This window comes from Sycon ciliatum, chromosome 2, assembly GCF_964019385.1.
Source record: "Sycon ciliatum chromosome 2, ocSycCili1.1, whole genome shotgun sequence".
NCBI classification, from domain to species: Eukaryota; Metazoa; Porifera; class Calcarea; order Leucosolenida; family Sycettidae; genus Sycon; species Sycon ciliatum.
This window is the reverse complement of record NC_088644.1, coordinates 34,041,096-34,053,396: the sequence shown is the minus strand read 5'-3', so window position 1 is coordinate 34,053,396 and position 12,301 is coordinate 34,041,096. Positions and strand designations below refer to the sequence as shown.

General features: G+C 46.8%; 1 protein-coding gene across 1 annotated transcript; it reads left to right on the top strand.

The window, feature by feature from the left end:
* Positions 1-3,868: 3,868 nt before the first annotated feature.
* Positions 3,869-12,090, top strand: LOC135809784 (NADH dehydrogenase [ubiquinone] 1 alpha subcomplex assembly factor 3-like; the record flags this gene model as incomplete). Its single annotated transcript, XM_065323213.1, is given in 5 exon segments — positions 3,869-4,326; positions 6,293-6,482; positions 9,111-9,177; positions 9,509-9,609; positions 11,182-12,090. Coding segments are annotated over 5 exon segments (501 nt in total). The 3' UTR covers positions 11,269-12,090.
* Positions 12,091-12,301: the final 211 nt, after the last annotated feature.

Genomic DNA, 12,301 nt, shown 5'->3' with positions numbered 1-12,301 from the left:
TTCCGACTTGATGGCGCTGGACCACGCAGCCTTGGCCTTCTTGACTGACTTGACTAAAGAACAATGTAAAGACAAATACTATTATTTATTATTTATGATGACCTCTTTTGTGGGAGCATGAGTAGTTATTTTATACTGCCTCAATGCCTTCTATTTCTGTTCTGCACTGCTATACCATTAGCAGGGACTGTGCCATGGCAAGTACTGAGGCAAGGTATTTAACTAATTGACTTACAGGTACGGCTAACTCTCAGCCCTACTGTAGAGGCACACGCGTATACTTTCCAATGACTTTCAAAACATATTTATATGCCAACATCTTCCTTGCTGTGCCAATGAGTTTATATTTTATATTTCAAATTTGATAATAACAGCTCTGAGATTTAAGCCAAGCTATTCCAGGCCCCCAATGCAATCTATATGAGCTAATATACCAGCGAATACTTCGAGATGAGAACATACTTGTTCAAGAGTAGCTAGCACCACCCCCACCACCACCGTGACCACCTTGACAGGATCAAACGCTCCTGCGATGTCCACAGTGAGGGACTTGAATCAGACCCCCCCCCCCCCTGCAGCGGTTGGGGTGAGACATTACCCTCTTCCATGGTTTCTTCTAGCTCCAGTGTCTTCTCAAAATTTTCGTCTGATTATTATGTTCTTTCCTTTTTCCTTCTCTTGCCATGGCTGGCTAACGACCCCTCCTTTGCATTGGCTTCTGCCATTGGACGGTGAAATAAAAGTCACCTTGAATTCTATTTTTTCTACATTCCTTCTCGGGCAATACTGTACACGAAATAACAAATACCGTAAATGGTGGGGTCGCTCGTGGCCCAAAGGATGGGGCCACTGCATCTTGACATTGTAGCAGCAGTGAAGCACTGAAGGGCAATGGCGACTAGTCATGGCCCAAATTTGCTCTGCCCACATCGATATTTTGCCGCACAATTTTGCTGCAAGATTTTCGATATTCTGCTCGGCATTTCCTTTCTCTGTCGATATTTTGCTTTCATTTTGCTCGAGATAAAATGAGTTTCAAGGAAAAATCTACAATCACTGTCGCTGATGACTACGGAATTTTTGATTGGGCTCCTGCTGCTGCTCAACTTTCAACAAAAATGTAGCCACGAGTCTGTTTTGTCCTACTTTTATGCTCGTTTTCAACCTTGGTGACTGATTGTGTTGGGAAAGTCCCTAAGAAGCCTTGGATTTTCCGAAAAGCCCACCAAAACTCGATATTTTGCTCGAAACTTGCCGGCAACTTGCGCATCCGATATTTTGCTCAAAGAATTGCTAGCAAATTTGGGCTATGACTAGCCAGCATAACCTTTTGAACCATGTCACGTGATGTGAAGTTCTGCCGTCGCAGCACAGCATAGAGGTTGTGCAGGCAGTTGCACACTCTTGGGGTTATGTACTCTTGGTATTAGTACAGTTCCGCTCACTGAAATCCGACCTAAAGTGGAAAACTGGCGCCCTGGACCAGTTCCGATTACATTACTGTACTTGTACATGATTGTGTACATGTACGTCCAGCCGCATTCGTACCACTTCCAGGGTATCAAAGGGCCGTGCAAGTTGAGGGTGCCACGCATGCACTTTGAGTCGGATTTCACCGAGCACACCTGTACTTGGACACGGCTGTCTTGTAAGTGACAAGTGTGAGCAAACCATGTCGGGTTGGATCACGTGACACAGATTTCACTTATTACAATACTCTGTTTAGGATACTAGTAAACAGGGTTATAAGGAAGTAAATTATCGTGTCCGTTCCCGAAAGGAACTCACGACGGCCGCTAACACCCGGTAAACCCTAGCGCCAGATGCAGCGCCTAACGGTGGGGGTGAGTGGATAAGTCTCACAACCACTGGCTTAAGTGCCGGGAAACCCCATTGCTGCATCCACGTACCCCTTGTGCTTGGCCACAAGTTCCCAGTTGACTGTCGGTAGCAGCATGGCTGGAAAAACCGCTCCCAGGCAGGACTTGAACCAGGTACCTCTCGTATCTCAATCATGGTCTTCTCATCAGTGTTATAGCCAGAACAAAAGAGAAGAGGGGGGGGGGGGGGGATCATCGGATCTAAAATTTTGTGACTTTACTGCCATTGTGTGCTGCCATTTTGGCCGCTACTTTCACCGACACCAGTAAGCAATCAACCAACTATTGTACTTGCATTCCATGTATGTATTCACAGCGCAGCGCCCTGCTATGTTGCTTTGGCGAGAACCCTGGTAATGGCCACCAGTCCTGCTCAGGCCATGTAATGGGGTGCATACTGGTACCAGTAATTCACTGATCACTACCAACACGAGCACCATACTACCGGTAGTCCGCACTGTACTCAAACCAGTACTACCGTCAGTACAGAAACACCAAGAGAGCGCAGCTCCCGTGGCAAACATTGGATGCGGTCCACGAAGGCAAAACTCATAAACGCCCCGAGCATGACAATACCCCAGGAATGTTTGAAGATGACTATGACCCTTTGTGGCGTAAAGGCTGCTTTACACAATGGGACTGGCTGCCGGTGGGAAGCGAGGCACGTGATGCCAAGAGCATGCCAGTGGACAGGAAAAAATTATTCGTACAGTGAGCCCAGAATGACAGCACATCTCGTCGGAACGAAAACATTTCCGAATATCTTTCTTCTTTTTTCTTCTTTTCCTTTTTCCGCTTTCATGACCAGTTGTGTGTCTATTACTGACAAGTCTCCCACGCTCCATCATGGAAAAGCCAGTGCACAGTATTCTTCTTCGGTACCTCTCGGTAACGGTGTGCCATTCCTCCACCGCCTACCCGACATGTCACAGTCACAGGACAGTTCCAGTATAGCTCGTGGCGTACACTCTCGCCAGAACTTGATCTCACAGGACGGGATCGCTATGGCGGCATCACGCACAGGATGACTTTCGCGTCGTGTAAATCGCCTCTAAGCCACGATTATCAAAGTGATTTCAGAGTGTTTTCTCTCATCAACTGAAAATGCTCTGCCGCAGATTCCATTCCATCTCGGTCTTATAGTCAAGTCACTAGTACTCCATACACACACGTAATACGTGTAGAGTGGCACATATACAGGTATGTACTGCAGCCTGTTCGGGTATTTACCTGATAGTGTGGTCTTCCTCAGCTGTATCGAATGCATCACTCTGCATTGCACTGGCCAGAGAGTATTCACTACCCTTCCTCTGGGAATGGGACAAAGGCATTGACAAATGTGGGCCATCCGCACTGTCCTCCGACTCTTCAGCTCTGGCTGCAGCGCTACGCTCTTTCAGAGCCTGTTCGATGCTGCCAAGGCTTTCCTGAATGTTACTCAGCTGGCGAGAGAGGCCATCCACTGCAGTTGCAAGTCGAATCAAGTTGGACTCCTCCGGGACAGATGGACCAGCTTTACATGCTGATGCCTTGACGTAAACTAAGGCACCACCCAGTCCTACCGCCACTCCAGCAAACCCAGCAACGTACACAGATCTTGACCAATCCATGCCAATAAGTTGGTTTGCAAGCTCCTCAGGGCAAGTCTGTAAAGAAATTAACTATAGGAAAACTCAGTAAACAATTATCTCAGCAACTATAGAAGACCTTTGACACAAATCTGATCCTCTAGATCTCCTGGCCAGGATGAGCACCTGAGCTAGGGGAGGAAAGAGTGACACAAATTCAAACTGAAACACAATAAAAGTAACTGCAGATCATTTTGACTGCTTGACTTTTGAAATGAAAGTACGAAATACTTTCTTTTTTTTCATCTCGTGGTGTAGGACGTATGCACGTGATGTTGTGCATGTGCGCATAGTCTGCCATAGGGACGCCTAGCGCGCCTGTTGCCGTGTAGATCTACGTCAACCATTTGCTACAATCATGTCATCATACCGTTCGCTCGTTCGTTCGCTATTCAGTGGTAGCTTTGCTTTTGCCCATTTCAAGCATTTGCTGATTTGGTCTATTTTGGGTGGAAGTTTTGGTATGATTATGACATGTAGTGTGAGGTGAATGTTACTACTAGTAGTACTATTGTGCAGGGCGTGAAGTCGAGTACCAGAATTCTTGATCTCACCATCTCTAGCTCTGTCGTGACCCTGACTCTGCTCCAAGCTACATTATTTACACGTGCAACGCCTGTACCTTTTTTGATTTTTTTTCTTTTACAAGTTTCAGTCATTTCAAGAAGGGACAAAAAATATTAATTACTTTAGTGTCTCCTCTACTAGTATACTGCTGGTTCTATCCATCCAGTGTAGCGATTTCAGTCACTGGCTTGCAAGATGGCCGGTGCTCTACTACGATGGACTAGTCGCACGTTCGCTATCAGGACACCGAGGTATTTTCCCACCACTAGGCAATAGTGTTCTTCCTAATCATCAAAATATTGTTTTAATAGAAGAATTGATAGCTGTGGAAAGGAATCGTGTTACTGTACATGGACCAGCATTCTACTTTGACTTCAGTGTTACTGCATCTTGGATAACAGTCCATTCATTCGAAACTGGCACCCTAAATTGATTTTCATCTTAGTAAATGCGCTAAAAATCATGAGTTGTTTTCATTACAAGGCCCCATTGGAGGACTCATGCGATTCATCCTATTGACTTCCCCGGTGGAATATCCCATTAGCTTATTGCAAACCGGGACACGTTTGCGCTGGTTTTACTTCGCGATTTGCGAGCGCAGACCACTTTGCTCCTGGAATGTTCGTGATTCAGAAGTTAAATTACTGTTTTTTTTCTTTTGCTACAGTTCTACGGTTGCTTTTGGGATTTCACTCCCATCGCGAAAATCACGAACTTTTCCAGGTCGCATTTAAAGTCCTCTACTGACTCACGTAAAATTTAACGTGTGGTACATGAGTTGACTGTACCGCACGTAGTTTCGTGATGTGGGTGTTTTGGAAGTTTCGTTTCGTCATCCCGTTTGGTTTTGTGCGACTATCCATGGTTTTATCGAGTTTGTTGGAAGATTTGATATTTTGTGTGTTGAGAAAATTCTGCTGTTCGAACTAAACCCGAATCGTCGCGCTTTGAAAAAAGTCAAAAACGTGTATGGGATATTAGTATCCGTCTGATTTGCAATTTAAAATGAAAACAACAACAACAACAACAACAGACATCAGATCTCTCGGTGACGGACCACGAGCAGAGAATCTGCCACTGCCAGAGAGGTTGCAGTTGGGAGAACGGTATGAAACCGGAATGGCGAATTGTTTGAACAAGCGCATAGCACCGCCGTTGGAGGTGGTCCGGCTGGGGGGGGGGGGGGGGGGGTCCGTGGGGCCTCTCCCGGGAAAGTTTTGAAATTAGGGTGCAAAATCCTGCATTCTGGGCACTTTGGCATTGTGTTAAAAAAAAGTGGTCCGGGCGGACCGGCTGCTACGCCCCTGTTGAAGCATTGGTGACGCTATAACCTGGTGCTGGGCTATGGCTTCAGGGTCGCCACCAAGTATTGTTAATGTTTCAGCCAGGGCTGCAACGGGTAGGGGGTTTGGTCGGGTAAATGCCGGTGTTTCAGCTGAGATTGGAGGCGATCAGTGTGTCCGTATCTCACAAACCTCTATACAGTAATAGGCTGATGATATAGCGTACGCCGGTAGAATTTAGCTACTGCTAAGATAACACAATCCCCAACTACCGTATTTCCCCCAATAAACGTACACGTCTCCAATACTAGTACGTCTCCAATTGTAGTACATGTTGAGCGTGGATCAAAATATAAAAGGATACGTCTCTAATAATAGTACATGCCGGAATGATGTGATAGGCATTACTGCGGTACAGGTACCAGGGTCCATCTGACTCCGTTTTTCTTACCAGTGTTACATCTTTGTGTGATTCTACACTGTTTAGTGTGCATTGTACTCGTAGTGTATATGTATTTACGGCCTTGCACTGTAACAGTATCATTATCATGAGTTGTTTGCCACTGAACCCAGGCAATCAATCTTTCCAGAAACAAAAAAGTACACGTATCCAATACTAGTAGTAGTAGTACAGTCTCCTATTGAAGTACAGTTCTGACAACATTTGAAAAAATAAAAGTACTGTACATGTATTGAGGATGATGCGGTATGTGTAAGTTCAGCCTCTGCTCAGCTAAGCCGCGCTGGTCCTGTTTGTCATCACTTGAATGTGTACGTGTACATGACGTATTGAAGTGCCTGATGCTCAATGGGATAGTGTGTTTGCATGCGTACGTGTGTGCGTGCGTGTGTGTGTGCACGCGTGTGTGTGTGTGTGCACGCGCGCGTGTGTGTGTGTGTGTGTGTGGGTGTACATGCCTGTGCTGCTGTTCAGGCATACACGCACGATCGCCACGCCGAGCAACCCGTTCCTGGAGGGTAGCTCACGCACGGTGATCGAGACAGCGTCGTACGATGGAACCCACCCGCTGGTGCATGCGTACAGTCCAGTCGGCTTCACGATCAGCTCGCGGCGAGTATTCGGCCCGGTGTGCCTTCTACCGAACTGCTTCATGCAGTGGAAGGTAATCAGCACCACAGTGGAACCTCGCTTAGTAAACACCTCACAGTAAAGAACACATACACAGTCTGGACACACTGTCACACATCACATTCTTACTAGATCTCGGACCAAACAATCGACAACGCGCACTCGATGGCGAGCTTTGACTTAGAAGAGCCTCTTCACAAATGTACCGATGGGCAAAATAATGCAGATATTAGAGGAGAAACTAATCAATCAGGATCTGAGGAACAGAGAGAAACTGCTTTCAGTTGATAGCATTCACCAGTTTTGCGTCAAGAATGCCTGCCTCCAATATGGAAATGCATTTCACGGGCAGACAAGGGGAGCAGTGATGGGATTGCCACTTTCCCCGGTTCTGGCCGACCTCTTCATGGAATGGTTAGAGGACCAGCTCCTAACAACATGCGACAACGAAATCCAGACCTGGCTGCGGTACGTGGACAACACCTTCACCATCATCAAGAAAGGAGAACTAGGCCACGTACTCACAGCTGCCAACGCAATCTCACCAGACATCCAATTCACTGTGGAAGAAGAAAACAATAGAGGAATTGCATTCCTGGACGTCTGGGTGCAGAGATCTGATTCAAGTTTGACAACGCATGTTTACAGAAAACCGACACACACCGGCAAGTACATAAATTCCCAATCCCACCACCCTCAATCCACCAAACGTGCCACACTATCGTGTCTTGCACAGAGGATCGAATCCCATTGCAGCACAAACCTATGGTAAGACCAGGAGCGAGAGACACTGCGTACTGAGTTTGGCTCAAATGGGCACCCCCTGGAAATCATCGGAGGGGTAATCAGACAAGTTCACCGCCGACACCGCCAAAACCAGCAGCAGCAAGACCGACAACAACAACAACAACAACAACAACAACAACAACAACAACAACAACAACAACAGCAGCAGCCACAACAACAACAACAACTATCTCTTATTGGCGATGGTGCCATCGTGAGAATAAAGAATTCAAAAACAACAACAACAACAACAACAGCACAGACAGCAAAACCCCCATGGGCAGCATCAACCTGAACGAAGACCAAGACCACCGTCAAGCTACACCTACCAAACAGTATCCCTACCGTACGTCCGTGGGTTGTCCGAGGTGATAAACAGAAAACCAGGAACGCGCCATTTCGCATGGTCCACCGCCAATCTACTGGGCTCAAGAACCTGCTAATTAGGAAGAACCCCACAGCCCAACCTATCAGAGAACTAACTGTTACACTGGATAGTTGATTCCCTCTGCTGCTCCACTTGTGGGGCAGAGTACGCTGGCGAAACGGGGGAGAAGAATGAAAAAACACTGGAGGAGCACCAGAGAGATGTACACAACAAGAAAGTTGATAACGGTGTGGCAAAACATGTGTTGCACGCTGGACATACAATCGATTGGTCTAACCCCATCATTCAACACCGCATACTGTACCACAGCTAGTCTTACGTAAATACACGGAGTCGTTCTTAATCAGAGAGCGGCAGCCATCTATGAATCTGGACGACGGAGTGTCTTACATGATTATGTGAATGGGTATGACACTTGACGGATCCTTCAATTCTCAGATAACGACCAGACACACACTCTCACTGACACGTGCACTAACATTCCAGGCAACAATATTCTCTCCCTTCCAACGACAAGGACAGCACACAGACCTGCGCGCTCCGCATGCGAACAACACCGCACGGCACGCACGCACGACCTACGATAACGTACGGGATCGGCACCTGCACGACGCAAATCACGGTGAAAGCAAGGAGTTCCCGTCGTTCCCACCACACTCCACACTATCCCTCCCAGTACCTTTCTTCGGCGATGGCCGTTTAACTAGCTCCTCGGACAACCTGGAGAGATCGGACGGTAGGTCCCGAACCAGACGAGTCTCTCCGAGATCTGCCAATGAGACCTCTATCCTCCAAAGAACCACCAATAACCACCGTCCTCTCTCTGTGTTCTATACTCCGACCACCTGCCAGAATACACAGCCCGCGACCTAATGGGCCACGATAATCGATACCTACCACGATATTAATCTAGTAACGGCAGCAAAACTTAGATACTAATCCTGATCTTTTAACGGCATTGACTAATAAATACCGGAGTGCAACTCTGGGACGCACATTTGACTGCCAGTGAGCCCAACGCAACATCGGAGGTAAGCAATGTTGACAATACTCCGTCATTCTAAACCCCAACCCCAAAGGAGTTCCCCCAAATAATATTCCATGCACTGAAATCAACTCATGCTATCAAAATGTAGGAACAAAAAAACATGTAATGATGTTCCTAATAAAATGATGAAGGCACTGTGTTATTCGGACAACTTACGGTATATGGGACAAATATACCTGATCCCGTGGCTGCCCGTAGTACCAAGAATCCATAATCCACCGGGGGGTTATAGACTCTTGGTAGTACGCGTAGAAAAGGTCCCCGCTGTTGTTGTTTTCATCGGTGTGTTTCTTGCTACACAGGGCCAGGCATACAACCGTCATCTGTTTGGAACAGCAATCGTTTGGCTACTGTGATGCATGCAGGTAGTGTATTAACCGGCTGCATCATGAAGTTTTAGCACGGCCACCTTCTGTATTCTTGTGTGATTTCATGATCAGGTAATGAGAAAGGAGGACATCACACCCGAGTCTCTGGTCATCTATCCACTGCTATATCCAAAGATAGGTACGGCTTACGAAGGAAGCATAGACACTAAAATTCACTATGCCGGCGTGAGGGCTTCTGATTTGCTTTGGGGGTTTCCTCGTCAAGCCGGATGAGCTCTAAAAAGATGCACACATGCTCTCTGCCGCCAGTCCTTCAAGTCAAAAGGCTGTGCCTGTTAGACCTTATGTAGCACTCGTTGTGTTGTGAATTGAGTAGATAGTGGAAAGACAAGGAACTTATTGGCGGAGAACAGAGCAGCATGTGTTTGGTATTCCTGATAGCAACACCTGAATGGCCCGCTCATAGGTGTGCTTTACGCTCTACCCTCTTTCGGTCCATGCATACCCAGAAGTCTTGATCATCGGACTTGGTGACCGCGTCAGCCGTTTGGATCCAAGCATCAAGGAACGACTGCTTGCCGAGGGAATTGCTGTGGACGCTATGGACACGGTAAGTACATGTACTTCCTCCACGTCATCGAAATTGTCGCAGTTTGACTTTTGATATAAAACGGGGTATTTACTCACCAGCACTCGTACCAGAGGCAAGGAATCGGACATAGGCGATAGTCATCAGTATAGGGTGACGGCAAAGTTCTATTTTTTGTTATTGGAAGCTGACATTTTTGAACTAGACGCGATTTCTTCGTTGATGTCGCTGCGATGGTAATTTCGACTCGCTGAGATCAGTCAGGCGTTGCAGCCTGCACATTTCTCGTGCTTATGGCCATTCACTCAAGCCTCATCACTGTTTTACCTTAGCTGGGGTGAGAATGACTTCGTGGAACAAGTAGCAGCGCTTGGAGAAACATCGAGGGGTCAAACTAAATGCATGCAACAGCGATAAAAATTGTCGCTCTGGCTGAGACACTCAGTACATGATTGTACCTGCAAGAGCCGTGTAGACTCTACACATAGTGCTAGTGATGCACGCGCAGGTGCCGTACCAGTGATGCTGAAAAAGAGGGCGCGCTGGACGTGATAGTACACTTACCTGCATGAGCTGTGACCACACAACTAAAATAAATAGGCATGCCACGGCTAAAAAAAGTTCATTTCAAGATCGAGGTGATTCCGCCGACGGTAATCAACCGACCTCGCAACGATCGTGTATTCTTACTAGACTTCGTTGGTGGTGAAGTAGAAATCATCCAGAGCTAGCAGACGACAAGCATAGCAGCTCTTGTCCTGTGGAGAAAGTCAAAGCGTTTGAGATGAGGCGCGACCAACTTTCAACCTTCCTTGAAATGTTTCGGAACGATATTTTTGCGTCCATTGACATCAGCGACGACGAGGACTTCATCTCTGGATGAAAACTCTCAGTCCAACTGTCCTGGAACGTTACTCTAGTCTTCAGACTATCATACTGTGTAATAAGTTTTGAATGGTTTAGCTTATGGAGTTGTCAGTAACAAGTCACTAGTCAAACTGCGACAATTTCGATGACGCGGAGGAAGTATATGTATATAGCGGAGTCTAGTGACGTGAATAAAACTTAAAAGGCTCGCTCTACAAGTCGTGTCCCTTGCCACCTTCCCTGTGACTGTGCATATTCCTGTGCAGTGTACTTGCGTGCGCGCGCGCGTGTGTGCATGTGTGCATGTATGTGTGATTTTACGCATGCATGCCATTAGGGAATGTACAGTCGTTGCCAAAAACTTCCGGTCAATCCTGTACATGGTAGTCTAACACATGCACTGCCACTGCACATACCTATCACATACCTATCATGTACATACTTCGAAGTAGTATGTAGCTGCAGTCAGTGCAGTGCTGGTGGATCTACAGTAAACAGTTGTAGAAGCATGCATGCTACCATGTGGCACCGCCATGTCCGCATACCATACCACTGTGTCGGCATTGACCGGATTTTTGGTGACGACTGTACATATGGCTCACAAAGTCACAATTGCTCGTTGATGTAATGTTATTGCAAGTCACAGGCGTACAGTTGAATCTCTGTTGTCCTGCTGTGTGTGTATCTTTTTTCTCTCTTTTTCTTCTTTCTTTTCAATCTCACTAGCCTAACGCTTGCTCCACGTATAACTACATTGCCACGGAGGGACGCAAAGTCGGTGCTGCTCTCATCCCGGTGACCAAAGTCCTGTAGAAACGCGGTGAGAAAAGGAGTCATTCATGGCTACATCAAGCCGCGTGTTCTCAGTCAAGTGGATGGTCAAGTAACAACATGGCCTCCCCTGCTTGCCTTGCTCCCTGTGCAAACAATGACCTGGCACGACCAACATACTGGAGCCTGTATGAGCTGGCATGGTCACTTATTGGCACTTGCCCAGACTGGAACTTGAAGCGGGCCCAACAACTGAACGGAGCACGCACACCGTGACTGCAGTGATTTGCACCGGGCAGCTGCACACAGGGACCCCATCACGCCACATTGGAGATGCAGTACTTAGTACTATCCCACGACTGCGGTGCTCATCTATCTGATCTCATTCTCAAATAAACTTTGAGGAAAAAAGAAGAATCAGTAGGCTGTAGCACGAAGTCTGCCTCTACATTATAACCACCAGAGCAACTCAAGACTGAATTTCAATAGCATTGTGTATCTTCTATGAAGCACATTGTGAAATCCGTGTGACTTTGTCAAGAAGCAGATTTTGTTTGCATTTTTGATTTTGCATCTGGAGCAACAAACTTTAGTGTTGGAATTGAATATTGACAAGTTCATTTTTACCTTTAATACCACGTCTCATTCTGCATGCATAGGTCACTGGTCATGAGGGGTGATGCACACAGTCAGTCACAGTGACTCATTGCTTGTAGCAGTATCCATAATTGCTTTCACAGTTTGAAACTTTGATGGAGCAAACCAGATTATTCAGCTAAGCAAGCTTCTCACTCACCATGCTCACCAGATTTTTTAGTACTACAGACAGTACAGTTATAACGTTACAGTACTCCCTGATGCTCACTGTCTGTGGACAACAAGAAAGATCTGACTGACACCACCTGGACACACACGGTGGGTGCACTGGCTGTACTGAGTTTGTCGCTCTGCTCATGGCAGCTGACAATGGTTGATAGTCTTCACTGACACTGACAGACAGCATGCCACCAAGACTGCAAGCCAAGACTGCAAGAGAAGAGACCTTACTGTCCAGTGTCCAGTATCAGGTTAAATT